The sequence below is a fragment of the Corvus kubaryi genome, unplaced genomic scaffold, assembly GCF_017639235.1.
Source record: "Corvus kubaryi isolate FWS band 111438036 unplaced genomic scaffold, C.kubaryi_AGA036_p1.0 37187, whole genome shotgun sequence".
Lineage (NCBI taxonomy): Eukaryota > Metazoa > Chordata > Aves > Passeriformes > Corvidae > Corvus > Corvus kubaryi.
The window spans coordinates 707,908-733,884 of NW_024581053.1; the positions used below are offsets into that span (position 1 = coordinate 707,908).

The 25,977-nt window shown below is 54.0% G+C and overlaps 1 protein-coding gene across 1 annotated transcript in view; it reads right to left on the reverse strand.

Annotated features, from left to right (window-relative positions):
- Nucleotides 1-25,977, reverse strand: part of SHISA6 (shisa family member 6) — a gene marked incomplete at its 5' end in the record, with an annotated part of 180,334 nt that overhangs the window by 146,241 nt on the left and 8,116 nt on the right. The window contains one exon of the mRNA XM_042022086.1: nt 23,031-23,191. Within this exon, the coding sequence (XP_041878020.1) occupies nt 23,031-23,191 (161 nt within the window). The remainder of the gene's footprint in view (nt 1-23,030; nt 23,192-25,977) is intronic.

The window sequence follows — 25,977 nt, forward strand, 5'->3', positions numbered from 1 at the left end:
AGCCCCAATGTCCAGCCTGGCCTTGGGCACTGCCAGGGATCCAGGGGCAGCCCCAGCTGCTCTGGGCACCCTGTGCCAGGGCCTGCCCACCCTCCCAGGGAACAATTCCTGCCCAATCTCCCACCCATCCCTGCCCTCTGGCAGTGTGAGGCCATTCCCTGTGTCCTGTCCCTCCCTCCAGCCCTTGGAAATCCTCTCTCCCCATCTTTCCTGCAGCTCCTTCAGGCCCTGCAAGGCCACACTGAGGTCACCCCAGAGCTTCTCCTCTCCAGGTGAACACCCCCAGCTCTCGCAGCCTTTCCTCCCAGCAGAGCTGCTCCATCCCTCTGCTCATCCTGGAGCCTCCTCTGGGCTCTCTCCAGCAGCTCCAGCTCCTCCCTGTGCTGGGCCCTGGGGCTGGGGCAGCTCTGCAGGTGGGGTCTCACCTGAGCACAGGGGCACAATCCCCCCTGCCCTCCCTGCTGCCCACCCTGGGGCACAGGGAATTTCTGGGTCCCAGTTCTCACCCACCAACACCCCAAATCCTTCTCCCAGGGCTGCTCTCTCAGCTCATCCCCAGCACTGTCCCCTCCTGCCACTCCCAGCCGGGCAGTGCAGCAGCCCTGGCCCCCCCTCGTGTCCTCGTTTGCCCAGGGGTCCCTGCCTGCACATTTTGGGGGTCTGGGAATGAAACCCCCGGCCCAGAACTGCTCCTGCCAGGGTCCCACAACACCAACAGCTCCCAAAGCAAAGCAGCCACCCCTGCCTGACCCCTGGCACACACGTCACTCACTCCCGGTCCACGCTGATTTTGTATCTCTGTTTCTCCTGGGCAGGATCAGATTTAAAGTGCTTCTTCAGAGCGCTGTGTTTGACCTTCTGGAAGAGGCTTTTCCTGCTCTTTTGCTCCCTGTTCTGGCTCAGGCTCGGCTCCATGTGCTCCAGTGCCTCTGAGCCCCTGCACTCAGCACTCGCTCCCAGGCTCTGGGGCTGGGGCAGAGCTGCGGCACCCCAGCAAAGGAAGATTGGCACTTCCACAGCTCCAAATTGCCAGCAGAGACTGAAACAAGGCAGAATTTCACTTCTTTCCCCCCTCTCCTCTGGCTGCACGGCCAAGCAGAGAGCAGGGAGCTCTGCCTGCCACACAATAGAGGCAAATTCTCCAGGGCACGGAGCTCCGAGGGAACATTTCGTTACAATGGCATCCTACAGAACACACATATGGAACAGCCCCGGCCACAAACTGCAATTACAACCCCGGCTCTGCTTTAACAGAATTATTAGAGCTGAACTAAAATGCTGTTATCCACCTCTTGGAAATGTTATTACTGAGCACAGATTACATCACCCCGAGAAGGGCAGACAGGGACCGGCGTGGACAGACTTTTGCAAGAGGCACAGAGCTCTGACCTCAGCCTCGACACAAATTGCCCTGGGGAAAAGAGCCCTGCACCCAGAGAGGAGCCCTCACATCCAGCTCCTCAGCACAGACATTACTGTCACACAGAGCTCTGCAGGAAAAGAAAAAACCCTTTCATCTTTGGGGGGTGGATGGAGGATCCACAGCCTCCCTGCTCCTGCTCATTTCTGCTGGAGTGATTCTTTTGGGGCTGTTTCCCACATAACAGAGCTGGAGTGATCCTTTTGGAGCTGTTTTACATGGAAAACCAAGGGAGGGAGATGTTTGCAGAGTGCTCTGCACCACCCCTGTCCTGCCACCCTTATTGGGGGGTCTTGGAATGCAAGGCAGGCTCAGCTCCAGAGCCAAAACATGAATTCCTGCCCCCAGAGGTGCCCAAGGCAGCCAGAGACACCCCACCCATCCCAGTTTGGGGGAAACCTCAGGAATTTGGGGGTGTCAGACATGGTGGAAATGTTTGCAGCCAGGTCAGGCACCTGGGGGGGCTTCTCTTGGGGTGCAGTTTAACAGAGATTACAGTGATGAGGGACATCCCAGGGATGCCACTGAGACCTCAGACATCCCCATTTTCCTTCTCCAAACAACCCAAAAAGCAGGAGCCAGCTGGCACCTCTCACACGTGTCAGAAACAGCTCAGTGAGGGCTCCACCAGTGAGTTTTGCCTGTTTAACACCATCCTTCTGGCACTGCTGCCTGTCCAGGACACAAAAATGTGCACAAAAAAGCAACTGGAAGGAGTTCAGTGGCACTTGGGGTGAGCTGTCGGCGTTGCACAGGCAGACATGAACGGGATGTATTCCAAATCAGTGCAGGGAAAATCAGATTTTTCCATGTCCTACAGATATTCTGTAGCTTAAATCACTCTGGGTGGGCTAAGGAGAGCCAAGTTCCCTGTCCCAGGAATCACAGAATCACAGGAATACTAAGGCTGGAAAAGACCTCTGAGATCACCAAGCCCAACCACTTAAACCATGGCCTCAAGTGCCACATCTGTGTTTTTGAACCCCTGGGGCAGCCTGTCCTGGGGCTTTACAACCCTTTCCATGGAGAAATTGTCCCTGTTGTCCAATCTTAACCTCCCCTGGCACAGCTTGATGCCTTTTTCCCTTGTCCTGTTGCTCTGGGGGAGCAGAGCCCCCCTGGCTGCAGCCTCCTCTCCAGGGGTTGTGGAGAGCAGTAAATGTGACAATCCACCCAGAATTTCACCCTCTTTCTGAAGAAGTTCTTCCTTTCTGTCCCTTTCCCTCCTGCCAGGCCTTTGTAACATCCTGTCCTGCCTCATCTGGGGTTTGGGATGTTCCTGCGGGAGCACAGGGGCAGAGCTCTGTCCCCAAGGACACTAAAAACACGGGAACAACTCAGGCCAGGGTCACTCCCGAGCCAAGAGGGAATTGCGGTTCAAAACAGAACAGGGGGACCGTTCCAGCTGGAAAATGGAGAGATCTTTGCTTTGCCTTTTGAGTCATTCCAGTGTGGCTTCTGCATTATCAGCCTTGAGGGGGCATTTGTGTCACTTCTTCCACCCTTCCCTGCAACCAGACCCGGTAAAAGCTCCCCGTTCACAACCCCATCCTGCAACTTTCAAGTCAAATCATCGGCCAGGAGCTGAGCTCTGTGGAAAATGACGCATCCTGGAAGACTTCCCAAGACAAGAACGGGAAACAGCTCCCTGGCACAGGGTTTGGAGCAGTCCAAATGGGCAGCCCTGCCAAAAACCTGCCCACTTACAGCACAGCAGAGCCAGACCCAGAGCACTGAGCTCGGACTCCTGGATCTGCCTGGCACTGGAAAAGCTGGAGAAGATGAAGCTCAAAGCTGTGCTGGCTCCAGTGACCCAGGGAACATCTCCTTCATTGATTGTTTACTCTGTTAACTACAGCAGCTGTCCTTGACTTTGAACCCCCCTGTGAGCTGGAACAGGCTGGAAGAGGCTTCGGGAAACAGCACTCTGAGGTTCTGTTAACTTTAAAAAATGACTCTGTGAAAGCAAAACCCAGGAGCGCAGCGCTCGAGGGTCTCGGCAGCAACGTGGGATGACAGAAATGCCGTGATGAGCTCATGCTCTGCTCAGATAAAAGCACTTTCAAAAGGAGGGGATTAAATGGATGAGAAAATAAAACACAGCCCCTCTCCAGCTCTCCACGAGCAGCACAAAACCCATGAAGGACTGGAACAGCCCCGCTCCCATGGGCTGCTCCTCCTCCCCAGGGACACACACATGGCTTGGAGCTCTGATGCTCCTCGAGGAGCAAACTTTAAAGCCCCTAAAGCCCCTAAAGCCGCCCCTTTGCTCTGCAGTACAGCAGAGGAAGGGGCCCTGTGGATGTTGCCCTTTACAGAATTCCAGAATGGTTTGGGTTGGAAGGGACCTCAAAGCCCATCCAGTGCCACCCCTGCCATGGCAGGGACACCTCCCACTGTCCCAGGCTGCTCCAAGCCCCAGTGTCCAGCCTGGCCTTGGGCACTGCCAGGGATCCAGGGGCAGCCCCAGCTGCTCTGGGCACCCTATGCCAGGGCCTGCCCACCCTCCCAGGAAGGAATATTTTCCTTACATCTGCTCCAATCCTGCTCTCTGTCAGACCCTCTAGAGCTGCCAGAGTCACCCAAAAGCTCCCAGGGATGCACAGGCTGGGATTGTTGGGGTGTCTGTGCAGGGCCAGGAGTTGGACTGGATGATCTTTGTGGGTCCCTTCCAGCTCAGGAAATTCCGTGGTTCTGTAGGGATCTTTTACAGCCTTGATTTGTTTGTGCTTTCACTGCATTTTATGTACGGCCTTCTGGGAACAGCAGGAATTCCGTCCATGGAAAAGGCACCGAGGGAAGTGCCCGGTGCTTCCCCAGCACTCTGGGATTGGATTTAGCGAGGGGAAGCAGCAGGAAGGAGTCACTGCTCTGGGACAGCTGGAATTCCATCAGGAACCTGCCCCCTGCAGAAAGTCACTGTGCAAAGGAGATGGGGATGTTGGTGGAAAATTCAACTGAAAAGGAGAAGCCTCCAGAGGAGAAGGAGATGCCAGGATCAAACCTGTGAGTCTGGTGTTGGCAATTTGTGCAACTGCAGCCCTTAATTTCTGAGTAATAACATCTCCTGAGATAACTCAGGGAAGCTGCTTTATCCCGGCATCCTTAACTGCCTTTAAAGCAGCGCTTGTAATTCAAGATGAAGATATTAATTTCAGAAGTGTTGAAAATTTCTGCATTCACATTCATCTTCCTGAAGAAAGAAGCTCCAAAACCTCAGCTACATGCCTCAAACGCACCTGGCTCAGGAAATGACGCCTCAACAAACCAAAGTTTTAGGGATACGTGGTCCATGTGCACGTTAACTGCAGCCTGCACGTTGTGGGATGACTTTCAGGGGAAAAAGGATGATGATGACTGAATTTTCCTTCTGGATAAGTGAGGAAAAGGGGATGGAGCTGCTGCTGCCTCAGTTCACTCTGAAAGCACAGGAGCTCAGGAAACCTCTGGAAAAGCAGGGATAAAAGGAGAGGAAATAACTGTGTGTGAGTGTCTCAGGCACCTTCTGAAGGGACTGATCCCCCCAGGAGGAGCAGGAAGGGCAGAGGATGGAGAAACACAGGTTTGCCAATAAAAAATGAGAGTCGGTTGTTAATACTTGCACTTCTTTTTCTGGTTAAGATGGGGGGAAACTTTCCTTTGAAAAGTACAGCAGAATATAACTTATTGAGGAGATGGAAACAAGAACTGGTGAGGGAGACAAAGTGACTGGACACATTCCCAGCCAGAGGGGCCACCTGGACACATCCCCAGCCCAGGGTTTCCCAGAGCAGCTGGGTGTGGAAAGCTCCTCAGCTCAGCAGGCAGAAGTGAGGGTTTGGCAGAGCTGCAGCTGCACCAACACCCAGAGATTCCTGCCATGAGCCCCCCAAAGGGGCTTCCAGGAAGGGTGGACAGGGATTTTTCGCAGGGGCACTGACAGGACAAGGGGAATGGCCTTAAGCTGAAGGAGGACAGGATTAGAGTGGATATATGGGCAGAATTCCTGCCTGTGAGGGTGGGCAGGCCCTGGCACAGGGTGCCCAGAGCAGCTGTGGCTGCCCCTGCATCCCTGGAGTGTCCAACACTCAAGTAACACCCACTTTTATTGGGGTCAGGGATAGGACAGGGAGCATTCCCAGAGCCCGCTGAAGGAATCTGGTGGCCCAACCTCTGCTGTTAATGAGACACTCAACAGCAGCAGTTGCCTGCGTCCTGCTTTGAGATGAATCCCGGGAGTGGCTCCAGCAGGGGCTGCTCCAAGCCCCATCCCCTCCCCGTGCTGTGTCCCCGAACACTTTGTACCCCTGGAACTGAGCAGTTGCTCAGGGGCTGAGGAGCAGCAGAGCCAGTCAGGCTGTGCTGCTTCTGCTGGAGCTTTGCTGATCTCATTTAGAGAGGGCCTAATATTCCCCTCCTAATTAATTTGTTCTGTTCGCCTGCGACCGAGCTGTTTTTTGTTCTTTGGGAGCTCCTCAAAAATTAGCTGCAATACCTGATGGAATTTAATTATATAGGCTAAGGAAAGTGATTAAGGGCAAAGGGAGAGCTGATCACACCTCAGAGGCTTCAAGGGTATCAGCAGAAGGGAGGCAGAACCTGCTTTTCTCAGGTGGAGGGAGAATATGGAGGAGTGATTGTCCCAGCAGGGATTCGAGGTTGGAGATGAACATTCCCTGATATCAGAACGCCTTTGTAAGGGTCAGCTGTGAATGACTAAAGCTGTCCAGATCTGCCTCAGATACCATGCCAGGGAAATCAGGTCTGCACATCAGCCCTGGCCCTGTGCAGCAGCTCTGGATTTGGATGCTCTTCAATCCCCTTGGGAGCTCAGTGCTCCATAATGGAAACCAGGCTGCAAGGGGAGCATCCCCCACGAGAACTCGGGGGAATTGCTCCCGATCCCTGCCAGGATTAGCTTGATCCAGAGTCTGGAACCACACATCCCAGCTCTCAGTGGGAGAGCTGAGCTACCCAAGCTGCTAGACGTGAGGGAAGGCAAGAAGCTGGGATTCTTCCAGGGCATGGTTTAACTCCTGGAAGAGTGGTACAAAAGCAGTTCTGCCATCCAGCCCAGAGCCTCCTGTAAACTGAGCCAGCAGAGTGTCCTGGGGGACACCGAGCTGTCCCTGAGCCAGCAGAGTGTCCTGGGGTCACGGGGACACCGAGCTGTCCCTGAGCCTGCAGAGTGTCCTGGGGTCCTGGGGACACCGAGCTGTCCCTGAGCCTGCAGAGTGTCCTGGGGTCCCGGGGGACACCGAGCTGTCCCTGAGCCTGCAGTGTCCTGGGGCCAGGGGCCAGTGGGATCTGGGGGCAGGAGGAAGAGCAGTGCCAGCAGGTCAGGGAGTGATCCTGCCCCTCTGCCCTGCTCCTGGAGCTGTGCCCAGCCCTGGGCTGCCCAGCTCAGCCGGGACAGGGAACCACTGCAGAGGGTCCCGTGAGGGCCACGAGGATGATGAGGGGACTGAGGAAGGGCTGAGGGAGCTGGGGCTGCTCCCCTGGAGAAGAGACAGCCCAGAGGGGACCTCATCCCTGTGTCCCAACGCCTCAGGGCCGGGGGCCGAGCGGCCGGGGCCGGCCGGATCCCAGCAGTGCCCAGGGACAGGACAGGGACACCGGGCACAGAGTGACACCCAGGAGGCTCTGTGTGAGCAGGAGGAGAAACTTCTCCTCTGTGGGGGTGCCAGAGCCCCGGGACAGCTGCCCAGAGAGGCTGGGGGGGCTCCTTCCCTGGGGATGATCAAACCCACCTGGATGTGACCCTGTGCTCCAGGTGACCCTGCTGGAGCAGAGGGGTGGGAGCAGAGGATCTCCAGGGGTCCTTCCAACCCCAGCCATCCTGGGATTCTGTGGGCTCCAATCTCAAAACCTGCTTGGTTTTGTAGGACAAGTGGAGTGTCTGCCTGTGCTTCAGTCTGAGAGCTGGGAAATGGTGATAATCCTGATTTTCTCAGCTGGGCCTTGGGAGCCTCCTTATAAATATTTATGAAGTGCTCTGTTTATAATTGAGAGTAAATAAATGGGTGTATGGAATTCACAGTCCAAGCATGCAAGTTGTTCTCTTTCACACCCTCAAACAGAGTCATTTATGGTTTCTGCTTTCCTCTGGAAGCAAAGGATTTGGGAAGAACAACTTCAAAACCTCCCATCTCAAAGGGAGCCGCAATTAGGAAAGAAAAGCCAGGATTTAAGGGGCAAATCCTGCTGACGTCAGGAAAGGCAGGGAAAAGCTCCCAGAGGTACTTCCTGTGCCTGAAGATGGAGATGGTGCCTGCTGAAGTTTGTAAAGTGCTGAAGTGTCCAGATCCTTTCTTAAATCATTTTGAGAGGGGACATCCCGCTCAGACACTCCGAATCTTTTGGGATCTTGTCCACTCGTTCTGCTGTGACACCTGTAGGGGCTTTTGGGGACCTTCTGGGAATCCTCCTGGTTGTCTTTTTGCATCTTCCCACCCCCTTTGTCCTGAGCAGCAGCTGTCCATGGCCTTGTCCTTGACCTTGTCCCTGATCCTGTCCCTGCCCATGTGCCCAACTCAGCAGCCAGCTAGAAGTGCACATTCCCAGTGAACCCACGGGGTGCTGTCAGGGGAGCTGGAACTGGACAATCTTTAAGTTCCATTCCAAGCCAACCATTCCAGGATTCCATGACCCTTTCCTGGACGCCTGTCCCAGCACTCAGGCCATGCTGGCCAGAGCTGGCCATGCCCTGCAGCTCCTCCTGTCCCTGTTTGCACCTCTGCTCACACCCAGCCAGCCCAGCAGTGACAGCTCCAGGTAACTCCTGTCCCCCACATGGTCCCACCACCTTTTCCTTCACCTGGAAAATGCCCCAGGTCCTGCCTGCCATTACCATGGGAATGCTTTCCTGCCCGTGCTGTCAGGAGGTGGCGAGGAGCTAAATTGCACCAGGCAGCCACTGATGGATGATGGCACCCAGAATTAACCAGAGGGATATTTATATTTTCCCTGCCGAAGCCTTGGAATGAGTCCCTCTGTGTTTGGCAGCTCTCCCCCAGAGCTGCTGAGGGCTGAGGCAGACGCCTGCAGAGAGTGAGTGCTGGCTTTGTTTACGAGGGAGTTACTCTCACAGGGAGGAGCTCAGCCAGTTGCTTTCCTCTTTAAGGTGACACCATTATTTTTGTGCCTCTCTGGAGCGAAAGTGAGCTCAGCCTTGGCCCCTTCTGCTGGCGTTTTTGCTGTGGGACAATTTGATTTGCCTGAGTCATGGAATCGTAGAATCATGGAATCATGGAATCAAAGAAACATGGAATTATAGAATCATTGAATCATGGAATCGTGGAATGGTAGAATCATAGAGTGATAGAATTACGGAATCACGGAACCACAGAAACATGGAATCATAGAATAATGAACTCATAAAATCACAGAGTCCCAGAATCATGGAATGGTTTGGGTTGGAAGGGACCCCAAAGCCCATCCAGTGCCACCCCTGCCATGGCAGGGACACCTCCCACTGTCCCAGGCTGCTCCAAGCCCCAATGTCCAGCCTGGCCTTGGGCACTGCCAGGGATCCAGGGGCAGCCCCAGCTGCTCTGGGCACCCTGTGCCAGGGCTGGAATTCCTTCTCTCCTGCTGCTCCAAACAAGAGCTCAGCAGTCTTTCAATTTGAACACCCACAGGAAGTGAGAGTGGTTTAACCCCTGCAGCTCTGGGAGAACCTCTCCCAAACTGTGAAGAGCAGCACAAACCACACACAGAGCTGGGACACGACCACCGTGGGCAGGACGAAGCTGTGCCCAGCTGCCCCTCGGACTGGCCCTCACTGGACAAAGCTGTGTCCAGCTGCCCTCCAGGGCTGGTTTTGCTCCCCTCCCTGGCAGCCAGCAGAGAGCCCTCAGGGCAGCCACAGGCCACCTTGCTTTTTGGACTATTTTCTGTTTGGCTGGATTGATAATGCCGGAGTAATTACTTAGGAAAATTCCTTAATCAAAATCACATTTGTGGAGGTAATGAGCAAATAGGTCAAGGAGAGCAGTGTGCCTTAGGAGCAGGAGCTGCCTCCCTGAGCATCTGCAGAGCTGGCGGCCTGCAGGGGCCAGGGCTGAGCTCCAGGGCCTCTTGGCAGTGCAGGGATTCAGCCAAGCTGCTCTTTTGGGTGCTCTGTGCTCTGGGGAGCTGCAAGCATCTCCCAGGACTTCTCTGCCCTGGTTCTGAGTGTTCCAAGTCATCCTTCCAGGAGCACGTTGCTTTCACAGGGATGTGTTCAGACTCTGGATGGCTCTGGCCATCAGCACCCAGAGGTTTTAGAGGAAGCCTGGATGATAGAATCTGTCCTGGATTCTTGGGAGGGTGGGAACCCTCAGAGACTCGGACAGTCCAAAGCATTGCAAGCACAGAAAAGGTTTACTCCAAGATTTCACATTTTAACCAACTAAATACCACGATGAAGCAGGTGCTGCTGAGCCCCCAAACCCCAGCTGGGAGCTCAGCTGTCCAAGGCACAGCTCGCTGGCCTCCCTGTCTCTGACCCTCACCCACTTCAGTCCCTGCTGCCAGCCTCAGGTTGGAGAATTTGGGATAATTGCACATCACACACAACCTCTGGCACCTCCCTGTGCCTCTCCGGGGGATCCTTCAGGAATTCACTGAGCAGCCACAACCCAGAGCAGGTCCTGCAGGACTCTGATCGTCCATCCACTGTGAAACCCAACTCTGTCCTCATCCACTGCCTGCTGTCATGGAATATGTTACCAACTCTTGAGCAGGCCTTTCCTCTTAGCTGTTCTCCAGCCCTGCTGATGAAAGACTTCCCTGGCAATTCCCAAAGAAAAAGGCTCTGCCTTGATGGCATCACTGCCATGCCCACATGAGCCAGGCTCACCACGGGTCACCTTTCCCAAAGCCATCCTGCCTCCCCCACTTCATTTCACTGCAGTCCCTCAGGGTGCACCTGCAGCCCCAGCTCATCTTCCACAGCCCCAGCACCACCTCCAGAGCCTTCCTGAAGGTGGGCATTGCCACCCTCACTCACCAGTGGAATGGCTGGGCTGAGCTCAGGGCAACTCAGCCCTGATTTCAAACCTCTTCACTGGACATTGTCTAGTCCAGGTTACTTTTTACCATTTCATTGACAAGATTTTGTACAAAACTTCACTGGTTCTTCAGTTTTAGGGAGGTGATCAGACACAGCCCCTACCCTGCACAGGAATCTCCTGTCCTCCCCCTCTACAGGGATTAACAGTGCAAAGAGAAAAAAATCAGGGTTTTGTCTTCCCTGAGCACCCTCACATTCTCACTTTGCCATCATTTTCTAGCAAACTCTGCCTAGAAAAATTTTCCCTCCTCTAGATCAAGACATCAGATTGCTCAGGAAAAACACCACACTTTTTCTGTTGAAAAATCTCCTTTCATCTTGAGGTGATTCTCTGGATGAATCTCAACGGAGGAGATTCCAAAGCACATCTGGGAGGGAGAGCTCAGCTTTGTCCAAAAATCTCCAGGCAATTCCAGATTTGATCCTCTGCAACTCTGATAGTAGAAAGGAATTTTGTTGGTTTTACATCTATTTCTTTAGGAATTGGCAAAATTCACCAACAGAAAATCAAGAGCAAAAGCAAAAAACCTCCCCAAACCTATGGAAGCCAGACATTGCATGGCACATGCATCCCGCTGGGAGAGAAGGAAACAGATTCCAGCCCAAACTGAGGTTAGGCCTGGTCTTTAAAGCTTTGCTGCAAAGCCCAGAACACTCCTTGGGACCTGAGCTCTATTCCAAGCTCAGCCTTGTCCTGGGGAGGATTCACATCCTCCAAACGCAACATCTGGGCTTTGTCCTGTGCCTCTGCCCACGCTGAGCCGAGCCAGCACCCCTCAGCAAGGCACCCACAGGGGTGCCAAGATGAGAGGAGTCACCCCCTGAATGCTGTTGCTGTCCCCAAACTGGATGCAGCGTCCCCAAGGTGTGAGCTTGGCCACAGCACCACAGCAGTGCCACCGTGCCCTGAGCCTGTCACACAGCAGGGCGGCACTGGAGCCCCCAGGCCACTCTGAGGGGGTGGGATGGGGGCATCTGGGAGGGCTGGTGGAGGGTCAGGGCTGTGCCACCACCTGGTCAGTGGCCAGGGTGTCCTCAGGAGCAGGGCAGAGGAGTTGCTGCTAATTGCAAGTGCCCCTGATTGAAGGAGGGCAGTGCAATTAAACCTCATAAACAATTCAGGAGCGTAAATCAGGAGCGGGCTGGCAGCAGCCAGTGAAACATTAATGGCCTGACAGCTGCTCCAAGGTAAATATTTCATCATCTCCACCAAGTATCATCCTGACAATTATGTTCAACCATGTTCACAGGTGTCACCTGCGACTGAACTCAAGGCTGGGAGCGTGTCTGTGCCAGCAGGGTGAATCCCCATGGAGTGACCAGGACCTGTCAGCTCCTGAGGGATGAGCCTGGACACTCGAGGAGGTGTGAGAGCAGCATCACAGCCCAGAGGTGAGACCAGGGGCTCAAGGAGCGGAATTTGTTCTTGTGGGAAGAGCTCAGCACTCCCCAAACTGCCAGAGCCTCACTGAGCACCATGGGCAGGAAAGCAGCTCCTCGAGGGAGGCTGGATTGAGGATCTTGGAGGTCTTTTCCAACCTTAATGATTCTGTGATTCACATTGAGTTCAAGGCCAAGCATGGGAGGAGCAAACATCTCAAGATCTTTGGGTTCTCCTGCAGAGACGGAACCAGAACCTTTGTTCTTCTGGCTATGGAACTGCCGAGCTGGAAAGGAGCCTCCTGCTGCTTTTCTCCGTTCTCACTCCTCCACATCAGCCACACGGGGCACTGGCACTGCTGCCCATCCCTTGTCCTGCCTGCCCTCCCCAGCCATGGGCATAGAGCTGCTCTGCTTCTGTGCCACTCCAGACCTTGCTGCCTGGACCTGGGAATGATCCCGATGCAGATCCAGCCCCTGCCAGCTGTCCTGGGCAAAGCCCACAGGTTGTGTGCCAGGTCAGGAGTGCTGGGGCTGCTCCTCAGGGCTGCTGGCACTGTCCTGGGTCACTGACAGCCTCCTGAGGGACAGGGTGACCTCACAGATGTGGAGTGACAGCCTGCTGCATTCCAGAACGTTCCACAGCAACTCAACCTGTCCAACCCCCACTGCAGCTCTCCCTTCCAGCAGAGAACATTCAGCGCTGCTCAGATCCCACACTGATGCTTTGGCCTGAATCCTTTGATGGATGAATCCACTCAGAATCCTGTCAGGCAAGTGGAGAGCTGAGTGGAGCCATCCTTCCATCTCCTGGTGCTGCCCTCTGCCCCAGCACAGGGACCGAGGACACAGAGCAAAGGACAGCAGTGCAGGTGTGACAGGAAAGCTCCTCCAGCCATGTCACACCTGGAGTCCTCTGGGGTCACTCCTGTACCTCTCAGATGGTCACCAAGGAGGAGAAACACACAGAGAGCAGCCTCAGACAAAGAGGACACCACTGACTCTGTGCTGCTGGGTCTGCCAGGGTGGGATGCAGTGAGGGCAGGCAGCTCCTCCTGAGGGGCAGCTCCGAGCTCTGCTCCCTGGGACAGGGACAGCACCCAGGGAACGGCTGGAGCTGGGCCAGCGGAGGGTTGGGTTGGATTTTGGAAAAGGTTCTTCCCCAGAGGGTGCTGGGCACTGCCCAGGCTCCCCAGGGAATGAGCACGGCCCCGAGGCTGCCAGAGCTCCAGGAGCGTTGGGACAGCGCTGCCAGGGATGCCCAGGGTGGGGTTGTTGGGATGTCTGGGCAGGGCCAGGAGCTGGACTGGGTGGTCCTGTTGGTCCAGGTCAGGAGATTCTGTGGTTCTGTGCATTCCTGCAGCTGGCAGATTTTGGGTAGAAAGCCACGCACTGGAGATTTCATATTTATCTCAGTGCTTTTTGGAGGGGCCACTCTGAGCCCTGGGGCAGCGCTCAGGACTGGCAGTGGTGGAACATCTGTGGGGGGGTTCTTTTAGAGAGCAGCTCTTATCCACAGAAGTGATTTCACAGCAGAGATAGAGGTGTTGGCACAGCTGACAAACCAGGGACAGATTTGGGGAGAGAGCTGCAAAAGGCCAGCCACATAATTTAGAATTATTTTCCTGAGGAGGATTTGGTGAGATGTGAACTTCATTATTTGCTAATGTTGCAGCACAGAGCCTTGTCCAAGGCCCAGGAGAGTCAGAAGGAATCTTTCCATTAACTTCCCTGATTGTAAGTGAGATTGTGACAGATGTACTCCCTTTCCCTTCCTCCGCAAATATTTCGAATCAAACAGCACGAGCAGTTGGATGTGTCCTTCTCTGGAGGAGGGCATCGTTCCCTCCTAGGGCTGCTCACATAAATAACCCCGGGGGAGTCTTTCAGGTGCCCAGAACAAATCAGATGGTCTGAGGGTAATAAAGCTTCAGGGAAGGGGAAGTGAGGCAAGAGCCACTCCATTCCCAAAGTGGCTGGAGGGCCAGGAGCAGCAGGGCCTGCATCAAGGATAGGAGTTGTTTGCAGACAACAGTGAAATTGTCTTCAGCATGAGCCAAATCTTCCTGCTGTGTTTCAGCCTAGAGAAAAACCTCCTGAAAGCCACCAGAAAACACCCTTGGCATGTCCCAGAAAGGGAATGCCCTGGAGATATGGGCTGTGGAGAAGCTGCCTCAGGTAGGGAAATTGCTGGAAGGAAGGGGAAGGCAAAGATTCAGCCTCAGCTCTTTGCTCTGCCTGAGCAGAGCCTGAGACAAGGCAGGGAGAGGCACTGGCTGAGCCCTTTGGGATGTGGATGCTAAACCAGAACCTCCTCAGTCATGTTTTCAGAGGCTTCAGCGCTGTCTCCTGCTGGTAATCACTCCCACTTCCCCTGTGCAAGGCCTGTGAGAGCTCCACGCCAGAGCTCAGGTGAGGCACTCGTCACACACCCAAGGACTGGCTCGCTGGAATTTAACCAGGTCACTCCTCCAGCATCACCTGCACCCTCTGGAAGCTGAGCTGGTCACTTGGAGCCGTGCAGAGCCCGTGGCCACTGCTCTCGTGGGGGCTGTGGCCAGTGGGCAGCTCTCAGTTCACTGCTCCAGGCAACAGCACCAAGGCTAAAGCAGAGAACCTTTATTCCAGTACATTTTTGTGCAGTTTAAAGTCAAAAAAAAACCAGCTGGGAACTAGAGGAAGCTGATGGTGATGGAAGCAGGGCATAGATTGAGTTGCAATATCTGGGCAGGGGTCCAACAAGAGGGGAAGGGAAGTTTACTGATTCTGGCACGCTCTTAATGGAGCTCTGCTTCCAGCTCCTCACCTCTGTTTACACTTCCGTGGAGTGTGATAGGATCAGCAATCAGGAAGCAGGAGAGGCTCAACACGCACAATGTGCTTATAAAGATTTCATTCTTCACAGTGTCAAAAGCAACTTTCTGGAGGCCAATTTAAGTGTTGTCAATACCGGGTGCAAATTGGCCTTAACATTTTAAATTGATGTTTTCTGTAAACTGCTCTGATTAATGGAAGAAAAAGATTGTGTTTCTGCCTCTCCTCTGAAGATCTAATGGAGGTAACAAACAATAATTGATCTGGCGAGACCCAGAGAGGCAAACAGGGAGAGTCAGAGCTGCTACAGAAATGATTTTACCCATCCACAGAAGGATGGCACAGGACAGAACAGCTGCTTAGAACGTGGGCTTGCTTGGGTTTGTTCCCTGAGGAAAATCAGAGCAGCTTTAACTAAAGTATCTGAACTTCAGGCAGAAGGGTTTGACTGTAAATTGCCCCCACAGTGTCCAATCTGTGTCCTGGAAAATCCCAAACCTGCTGGCCTGAGCCTCAGGCCACATCTCACAGATCCTGGAGCCTTGAAGATGCTGAGACTCAGTCTCCCACCTGGACACCAAATTCCCAGAGCATCTAAACAGGGGCTCCCTGTGGACTTTCTCACAGGCAACCTCTAAAAGCCCTACTCAGGTCGGAGGGACTCAGCTCTGGGGTACCAATCTGAGCAGGGCCACCCCTCTCAGCCTTGCTCCTGATTGCACTCCTACATGTCATCATTTCACCTCCTGGTGAACGAGCTAAAGCAGCTGATGGAGGAATGGGAGAGCTCCAGCGAGGAGAGAGGAGTGGCCATGGCAGACGGAGGGGATGGAGCCCTCAGTTCCATCAGCAGAAGGGACATTGGTCTGACTCAAGCTCCTGGGAAGCTGGAGCTTGGGAAGTGTGGCAGGACAGGACAGGACCTGACCTTCCCCTTTTAGGTGTTATGGTCCAAAACTGTTCCCATTTCTGCTTCTGTGTGTTTTGAGAACAGCACTGCTCTGCCATTCCCAACCCCACTGTACAGATCCAGGAACTGGGAAAGCAGCCAGATGGATCAGGCCGGACCTCCTACACACACGGAGTCTCCATCCTCCCTGACTCCATCCCACGGCTCCTTGTCAGTGTTCCTGTGACTCCTGCATCCATCCATCCATCCATCCATCCATCCATCCCACTTCCCAGGATCACATTATCTCATCAGCCCCAGGATTTGCTCTTAAACCCAGCAGCTGTTACAAATACCAGGCAGACAGTGGTAGGACAAGGGGAAATGGTTTTAAACTAAAAGAGGAGAGATTTAGATTGGATACCAGGATGAAATTCTCCCTGTGAGGGTGGGCAGGCCCTGGCACAGGGTGCCCAGAGCAGCTGGGGTTGCCCCTGGATCCCTGGCAGTGCCCAAGGCCAGGCTGGACATTGGGGCTTGGAGCAGCCTGGGACAGTGGGAGGTGTCCCTGCCCATGGCATGGGGGGGCACTGGATGGGCTTTAAGATCCCTTCCCATCCAAACCATTCTGGGATGCGTTGGTGCCAATCCCTGGCTCTGGGAATCAGGCCTGGTGCTCCCAGCCGAGTGCAGGAGGGCCTGGGAGCTGCTCTGGAGCATTTTGGGCATCACTCAAGAGCATCCCCAGAGCCCCTCAGTCCCTCCAACGTGTTGGGTACATCCTGCATAGGGTTCCCTGACTTTTTCCACCTCGATGCCTCTTCTCCACCGGAGCACCGTGCCAGGCAATCCTGCTCCAGCACACTCCCACGTTATCCCCGAGTTCGGTGTGGAGCTCTCAGCAGGCCGAGTCCCACGGGGAGGTTTTGTTTCAAAGTAAATCTGTCAGCTCAGCCCTCCCTCCTGCTCCCAACTTCCATTAGTCCGGCTTAAAAAATAAAAATTTTTAAAAAGCTGTTGCCATAGTAACCCCCAGTTTGCAGGCACCGCCCGGCTGAGAAGCACCCGCTGGCCCCGTGGCTCCGGGCCTGCACTCTGCCCAAGGAATGCGACATTCCACAAAAACACTTGGAGCAGGCACCTGCTCCTTATCCCGGGGCTCTGGATGCTGCTGCTGAGTCGTGGCTGCGTGGATCCTGCGAGTGTCATTACCCTCCCTGAGTGTGCACACTCACACCCTCCTCCTCCTCCTCCTCCTCTTCCTCCTTTGTTTCCCCACAACAGCCAGACTTCCTGATTTATTTTTTGAATCTTTTTTTCAGCTGTGTCACTCGTTAGCTGCTGTAACACACAAACCCCTGACATCAGCCACGGGAGATGTTTGGGCGTGAGACACAAGGAACGACTGCAGAAGTTGCTGCTTTTCAGTCCCCACCAAGTTTGCTGGCAAATAAATTTGCACTGGGGATATTTTGTTGTCTCCTGTGTCTTGTTAGTGGGGCAGGGTTTTCCCAGAGGTTCTTTCACACAGACTACCCTAAAATACTGGTTTATTCTGCTTTCCAGCTCAGTAAAAGGCTCAGGAGAGCAGAACAAACCAACATCCAGAGGCAGCAGCCAGTGAGGCCCCGGTGTGGCTGGGGGAAGGAGGAGGCTCTGGGACCAGGGGCAGTGCTCCTGGGCAGCCAAACCTCTCACAACTGAACATCCCCCAGCCTCTGGCAGCCATGGAAGAGGGGGGTTGGACGTCCAAAGCAGAAAAGATAAGCAAAGAAATATTCAGCAGTTTAACAGATCCATTTGGACGAGGGCAATTAAGCTGTTTGCACTCCAGCTCCTTCTCCTGGCTTTCCAACCCCTCCCTTCTCCCGTGTTTCTGGGTTCTAAAGCTGTTTGGGACACAGGCTTTGCTTCCCAGCGCCCGTTGGAAGCTGCTTTCCAAACTCTGGCTGAGCACACAGGGCTGAAGGAGCCTTGTGGAGATGCAGGAGGAGCATCTCTGTGCATCCAGGGTGGAAGTGAGGATTCTAAATCCTCCACCCCACAGAACAGAGCAGCTGGTGTCCATAGTGAGGATCCTAAATCCTCCACCCCACAGAACAGAGCAGCTGGTGTCCATAGTGAGGATCCTAAATCCTCCACCCCACAGAACAGAGCAGCTGGTGTCCTCTCAGCTCCCCCACCCCAGCAGCACCCAGCTCTCGCCACTCTGGACTGATCCTCCCCTTGGCAATGATATTCCAGGTGCCAGGACACCGAGTAACTCTTCCCTCGGAATGTTCTGAGACAGCAACTCTGACATTTTCGAGTGGCTCAGAAAATGCATCATTAACCCTTTGGGGATTTTCCTGGGAGGGAAGGCACTGGGGCCTTCCATGACGTGGGATGTGCCGGCAGGAAAAGCAGATGGAGTGGCACTGACTTGCCTCAGCTCCTACAAATCCTCAAGGTTTCATCGCTGGTCCTGCTCCTTTCTTTTCAAATGTCAGGGAATGGCAAGAGGAGCGTGGAGAAAAGCAAAGCCCCGTTCCTGGAGCACTCTGGGTGTTTTCCAGATGGTTTCCCTAATTCCTCACCCACCTGCACCTTAAGTAGTTTCTCACAACAGAGCGCAGGGGCTGGGAAACCGGGGGATGGTTTTACACCTGCTTTGTGTTCCCCTGAACAGCTGTAAATGACAACACAAACTGCGAGCAGCGGGGACTGGAACGCCCTCCACACACATCCCTGCACTGATCCTCGGCAAATTAATTCCAATAATTGCTGGGGATCTGGGGGAGAAGCTCGCTAATTCCGTGAAGGAAGAAAGGAAGCAGAGCCCAGCTGATCTGGGGCATGGGAGAGAGGGGAAAGGGGGAAGGATGGATGAGGGGAAGGCATTGATAACCTGCAGGGAACCTGGATCCCCTGGGCTTTAGGGGAAGGCATTGATAACCTGCAGGGAACCTGGATCCCCTGGGCTTTAGGGGAAGGCATTGATAACCTGCAGGGAACCTGGATCCCTGGGCTTTAGGGGAAGGCATTGATAACCTGCAGGGAACCTGGATCCCCTGGGCTTTAGGGGAAGGCATTGATAACCTGCAGGGAACCTGGATCCCCTGGGCTTTAGGGGAAGGCACTGATAACCTGCAGGGAACCTGGATCCCTGGGCTTTAGGAAAGGGCCAGAGCCCTGCTGAGCCCGTGGGGAGCTCAGAGACCCCCTCCCGGTGTGATGCTGGGGTGGAAGTGCTCCCCACGCTGCTGTGCCAGGGTTTGGCTGGTTTTCTGCCATTTCCATAAAGATTAAAGGCCTCTCCTGCATTTGTGCACATTCAGAACAAGCTCCGAATGTGCCTCTGGGTGCGAGGCACTGCTGAAAGCAGCACTTTGAATGCATCCATCTCTGGAACATCCTGACTCAAACGGCTTATTAAAGCCTTCCCCAGATAGATCAGGCTAATCAGAGCGCTGGCCTGCGTTGTTTGCTGCATTCCAAGTGGTGATCCTGGCAATGAGCTGCTCTTCACACCTGCAAGTCCCCCTGTCCCCAGCACAGGTGAAGAGCAGATTTTAACTCTGGGGAAATCTCTCCCCGTGGGCAGCCCTTCCCTGGAAGCTCTGGAGCTGGGTCCAGACCAGTGCATTCCCTTGGGGAGGCAATTGGACATTCTGAGAGTGAAGAGGCCAACAGAATATAAATCCAGGCTGGAGTCTTTCCTCCAACAAAAGGAGTCTTCTCATTGCTCTCCTGGCCTCCTGCTCCTGGGGGAGATCAGGGGTACCATCTCAGTTCCAAAAGGCCTTCCAGTATCCCTTGAAGGCCAGGAATATTTCAAGCATTTTGAAAGCCAGAAGGCCTTCAAAAACATTTGCAGGCTGGGAGAGCTGAGGGTGCTCAGCCTGGAGAAGAGAAGATTTGGGGTGACCTCGTTGTGACCTTCCAGGACCTGAAGGGAGCTACAAGAAAGATGAAGAGAGACTGTTTACAAGGGGTGGAGCGACAGGACAAGGGGGAATGGTCTTAAGCTGAAAGAGGGTAGTTTTAGATTGGATGTATAAGGAAAGAATTCCTCCCTGTGAGGGTGGGCAGGCCCTGGAATAGAATTCCCAGAGCAGCTGGGGCTGCCCCTGGATCCCTGGCAGTGTCCAAGGCCAGGCTGGACATTGGGGCTTGGAGCAGCCTGGGACAGTGGGAGGTGTCCCTGCCCATGGCAGGGGGTGGGACAGGAGGTTTGTAAGATCCTTCCCAACCCGAACCCATCTGGGATTCTGGGATTCTGGGATTCTGCAGCAGCAGCTGGCAGGTGGGAGATGGACTCCTCCCCAGCCTGCCCTCGGCTGCTCTGCCAGGACTCTGCAGCCTCTGGCTCAGCCCACCTCCATTTGTCACTGTCACCCACAATCATCCTGCTCACTGACACCAGCCCAGCCTAATGGAAAAACGAAGCCAAGGTTTATTTAGCAGGACTTGGGGGCACCCTTCCAGTTACAAGTTTGGAAACAAAAGTTCCAAGTCAAACAAACACAGCTCAATCAGCCGCTGTGCAGCGAGGACAATCCCTGCTGGCTGCTTAACCTCTCCTCCTCTGGGCTCCTCAGCCAGGCCACAGCCACCAGCCCTGCAAGGACACCCTGCAGCTGTGGGCTCCTTGAGCCAATTTGCAGCGCCAGTGAGCAGTGCCTTGCCTGGATCCTGCTGTTCCGTATTACTGCCTCTTTTTCCTCCAGCTGTCCCTATTTCCTTCTCTTTTTTTTTATTTTTTTCCTCCCTTTCTCCCCAGAAAACAAATATTGGTGATTTTCTACTCCCCACCAGGGCTGGCCAGCTTTATTCTATTTAACAAGCTAGGCCACATACTTGTTTCACAAGTTTTACTTTTTCCCATCTATAACATTTTAGTCCATCAGATTTTAGATTTAGGGTTTTACATCCACTTGTACAATTTCCTAATCCCAACAACAATCTGGAGTTTAGCTCAGTAACCGGGCACAGACCCCACAGAGCATTGCCCTGCGCTGACCATAAAACATTACAGGAAAACATTACAAGAAAGCATTGCCTGTAAAGCTGTTTTATGAGCTCGTGATCTGTCAGGGATCAGCTTTCTGTCTGCCACGATCTGCCTGTTAATGCTGGCCACAGCTGAGCCAGGAACAAGTTCTTTTGGGCAAATTCTCCCTTCCCAGCTCTGGCAGGGGCTGGTGAGGGTTCGGTCCAGCTGGCTGCCCCGAGGCAGCAGGACCAGTGCCCTGCACTGCCAGGGAGGGAGGCTGAGCTGGGAGTCCTCTCCTTTATGCCTGGCTTTGGGAATATCTCCTTTTGCTGGACTCCTGCCTGGGATGGCTCTTCCCCCTCACACAGCCTGGCCAAACATCACCTAAGCAAAAACTGGGTCCAGTTAACATCCTGCCTTTCCTTCTGAGCCTCTTTGCCTTGATCTCTTGTCCCAGCCCTCAGCAAGGACCAACAGCTCCTCACTGGGTGCTGTCACTCTGCAATGAGGCCGTTTGGTCACGATTCTGTGCTCTGGTCCTTGCATCCTTCTGTGCCTCCATTTATGCACTAGGAAGTCTTAAAATCCTCTTGGAATCCTCAGCTCCCCACAGACAACAGGCAGGGATTCTGCAGTCAGCAATTCCCCTCCAAACATTCCCATTTATCTCCTCTCAGATTTGCCAGTGCCTGAACACACCACCTAAGCCAGGCTTGCAGCACCCAGCTGGTCCCCTCAGCTGTGAGCAGAGAATTCCTTCTGCACCTTCCTTCTGGATTTGTGTGCCCTGACTGAGCAACGGGAGCCAGTGGGAAGAGACAGAGCGTCTTCAGAAAGGATTAATGGCACAGAATCCCAGGATTACTGAGGCTGGAAAAGGCATCCAAGATCACCAAGTCCAAGCTGTGCCCGATGCCCACCTTGTCCCCAGCCCAGAGCACTCAGTGCCACCTCCAGCCCCTCCTTGGACACCTCCAGGGATGGGCACTCCAAACCTCCCTGGGCAGCCCCTGCCAAGGCCTGAGCACCCTTTCCATGCAGAAATTCCTGCTGCTGTCCACCCTGAGCCTGCCCTGGCCCAGCCTGAGGCCGTTCCCTCTCCTCCTGTCCCTGTTCCCTGCCAGCAGAGCCCGACCCCCCCGGCTGTCCCCTCCTGTCAGGGACTTGTGCAGAGCCACAAGGTCCTCCCTGAGCCTCCTTTGCTCCAGGCTCAGCCCCTTTCCCAGCTCCCTCAGCCCTCAGGACTCATTCTCTGTTCCCTTGTCACCCTAAGGCTGATGTCAGAGCTGTCCCCTCATGGTGGCTGTCTCTGCTCACCAGGCAGAATCCCTCATCCTCGTGTTTCTGTCCTGGGCCAGAACCACAAATCCTCTCCAGAGCCAGACCCAAGGCTCAGATGTGCAGAAGCACCTCCCTCTTCCACACAATTCCCCTCAAGGCTGTTCTCCAGACCCAGGTTTTATCTCCCAGATCCAAATTTACACACAAGATCACAGGGCTCCCTGGCTTCGGGGTGAAAATGGGACAGCAAAGGAATCCTTCTCAGTTCTCAGGGAAAGTGTTTTGTTCCCAGCAGCAGGGGAGGCTTCAGAGGACACTGTCACCAGGGCCTGTCTGCACAGGGTGAGGACATTGCACCAAAACCCTTCAAAGAGTCACAGACCAGCCCTGCCTCAGCCAAGGGCCCTTTCCCTCTGAGCTGAGCCCACAGCTCCCACTGGCTTACTCCAAAACCTTCCCCAGCAGGGACCACGAGCAAAACCAGGTGACACAGGGCAGGAAATGCCACCAGAACCTTCCACGTGCAGCTGAGCAGCTTGGGAGTGAATGAGGGCACATCTTTGTGGAGGAGAGTCACACATCCAGCCCAACAAGGATGGTGAATCTGCCACCCCCCACTGAACAAAGACAATTACCCATCCATAGAGCATTAAATAAATCAGAACAATGTCTGTAGCTAAAGGCTGCAATCCCTGGGCCACGGGGGAAATCAAGACCAAAAGAATTCAATTTTTTTTTATGAAAAGAAGCTGTAAACAACCCAACAAACCCTAAATTCCTAGGCCAGTGCTCCTGGAGCAGCTCTTTGAGCTCCTGGGATGCCCTTCGGGTCACCTTCCACACTATCCCAGCGCATCCCTGGAGTTCACCTGAATGAACCAGAATTGCAATCCTGTGGAATCCTCCCCCCTCAGCTGCTGTGTGCAGGAGCCCGGTGATGCCTCCCAGCAGATGTGTTTTGCAGGAAACACACAGCTCCACACCAGCTCCAGGTGCAACCTGCACTTAACACCTCAGCAGCCATGAATTTTTAAAATGCCTGGAGAGAAGAGGCACTCTGCTCTGCAGAGACCAGCAAGAATCATCACCACTGATCCCTGCACGGCCCTGCTCTGCCTGACTGCCTTTTAAGGCCATTTACCATCCTAATTTTAGGTTTACACAGCCTGCTGTGGTAGGGGTGATGTTCTGCTGCTTTCTAACACAGCTCTGAGGGGAGAGAGGGAGCAGCACTTACCTGGGTTGCTCTTGGAGGTGCGCACTGGGGTGTAATGGTTTTTGGAGGAGGTCCTGACTGGGGTGTTTTCTTTGGGGGAGGTATCTATGGCCGAGATAGTCTCTCTTTCACAGTGTCCGATTGGGATTGGTCCCTGCTGCCTTAGGATGTCAGCCAGAGCCCTGGGGAGACAGGGAAAAAAGGGGAAAAACAATGTATTTTCACACATCTAGAATTCAGTGTTTGTACTTGCACAGTCCATGAATCCAGGAGCAGCTGGATTTCTACCATAAACAGGAAAAAAAGCAACAATAGTAATAATCATAAAATTTAAAAGAATGGCTTAAAAGCTCCGTTTGTTTCCGTGTGTCTGCTGCGAGTAGTTCCAGGCTTGCCTGGCTGTTGTTTGGGTTCTCATCTGCTCCCTCTAATCCACTTCAGCCCAGGGTTATGGCACCTCTCCATCACCTCCAGGGCAGATAAACTGCTCCTGGCACACAAAGCACCGCCTCCATCAGGAGCCACTGCTGGCCACAGCCCTGGCACCTCCTAAAACTGACACCAAAACTGCCCTGCCCAAGCCAAACTCCTTTAAAACTGACTCACATCAGGACTGTGATCTCCACATCCCGAAATCCCTGGGTTTTCTGCACACAGCTCAAACCCCAGCAGTGCTGGGAGAGTTTTTTAAAGGAGAACCATGAGCCAGAAAAAAAAGATTCACCAACAACAAATTGAAGCCCTTTTTGGTTTTCATCCTGAAAGGATGGTAACAACAAGAGCTGCTCTCTGGGTTGGTTGCTGCTCACAACGAGGAACTGATTTCAGGTGCCAGACACATGGAAGGGAGGAGACCTTTACTCCCAGACAAAGTGAAGAAATCCCAGGAAAGTGATGTCATACATGAGATAACCTGGACACGAGTGTCCAAAGCTGCCGTGGCTGGTTTGTGTGTGGGCCTAAAGCCCCAACCTGTGATCCTGAGTGCTCACTCCTCACCCTCCTCATGTCTAACAGAGGGAAAAAAGACTGCTCAGAAGCACCAGGACAAAACATTATAGGCGGAGGAGAAAGTCCAACTCCGATGGAGCTGGTTCGTTCCGTGCCAGTCCAATCACGGCACTGTGTGGGATCCAGTTCATTTCCTAAAGGTGGGACCCAATTCGTTTCCTAAAGGTGGGATCCAGTTTATTTCCATAAATGTGGGATCCAGTTCATTTCCTAAAGGTGGGACCCAGTTTATTTCCATAAAGGTGGGATGCAGTTTATTTCCATAAAGCCCTGAGGTGTTGGAAGGTCAGTCCCACTTAAGTGAGGAAGGATTTGGTTGGTGTGAGTCCCTTGGGTCCAGCTGGCTCACTGCCCACTGCAAAGCTCCGAGAGAACAGAGCCACTGCAATATTTGGGTCCCGTGTGTGCAGCCATTTGGGTACAATTAGTCCCACTGATGTCACCAGCATCCTTATCACCTGCACAAGGATATGAGACACTCCAGAAACCTTCCTGTGACAGCACATCTCTTATCTGAGGGAAACAAACCTCCCTGGCTGCAGCGTGTCACCCGTGGCGGCAGCGGGAGCAGCCGGAGCAGCACCGCAGACGAGGATTTGTGACACCTTTCCCTGGCATCATCTCTGTGACAACGCTGAGGCTTTGTTCCACCTGAACCCACAATAGCCACAGTGCCAGCACAGAGGCTGTTCCACAGTGCTGGACTGGCCTGTGGGAGGGAAAGCTGTGGATGTGTCCCATGGCAGGACAGCCCAGGCCCGTCCTGCTCCCAGGAAAGGCTCTCGTGGGACTCTGGACAAGCTGAGGACTTTGGGAAGAAAGCCAGTGGGATGAACTCAGGGGCCACAAGGCAAAGAAGGAGCTGCGGCCATTTTCAGAAGGAAAAATCCAAAGGACTTGGTGTAAATCCAAAGGAACCAAGGGGGTGGGTGGAAGCAGTGGGGCAGCAAGGCTGGGCATCAGCTGGGGCCTGGTGCTGGAAGGGGAAATGACAGACTTTGATCCCAAAATGTGGCTTTGTAGTGAAGAAGAAGAAGCTGCAGGGCTGGGAGGGAGCAGCTGCAGCTCACCCTGCCCCTCTAACCCAGCCCAGAACCTGAACCTGCTCCCTGAATTTCCCACGAGGGAACAGCAGCAGTGCTGTGCTCCCCAAAGCCTTTCTGGGAAAGTACTGTCCCGTTTTCCCGATATCCACAGATTCCCAACACTAACTGAGAGTCTGAGTGTGGGCACAGGCATCCCTTCAGCTGAAGACAAGGGAGCTTTGGTGACAGCTCCACCAGGCCGGGATGTGGCCTGTGGGAAAGGAGATTGGAGCAGAGGGGTCTGTAGATGCTGGATGGGAAAGGCTCTGGGAAGAGCTGCCCGCCTCCAGCAGCACAGGGGGAACAAAAACCTCACTGACTGGCCTGATTAAAATGCCCTCCCATGGAGGCCTTAAAAACAGGTGCTAGAAGACAGAATTTCCTGTTCCGAGTACCTACGAATTTGGGGAAGGATGGAAGGAGAGTGACCAAATGGGTCTGGCAGAGCACAGTGAGAAGAACAGTGCCTGGCTGAGCTGAAGCTGCTAAAAGCAGAGCAGAGATGGAGTTGGTGGCAGAACTCCAACCACTTCAGCACAGCCAGGATTTCACTACATTTTCTTCAAAAAAAAAGCGAGGTTAAAGACTCCCCTATGCTCTGTAACTAACTCGGAAAGGAAGAGGCAGCTATTCCAGGAGATGGATTTATCCAGCCTGGAGCCAGCTCACCGGGAAGGGACGGCTCTCTCCGGGGGACAGCATTTCGGTCACCAGCCACTCTCACAGAGGGCGGCCGTGCATTATTCATGGCTCGGCTCCTGTCCCCACACCTGCTGTGAGCCTTGGGAAGCTCCAAACGCTGACCACGCCCGGGGCTGGACAGTTCTGGGAGGCTCCCGCATTCCAGGACCTTCCAGCCGGGTCCTGCGTGC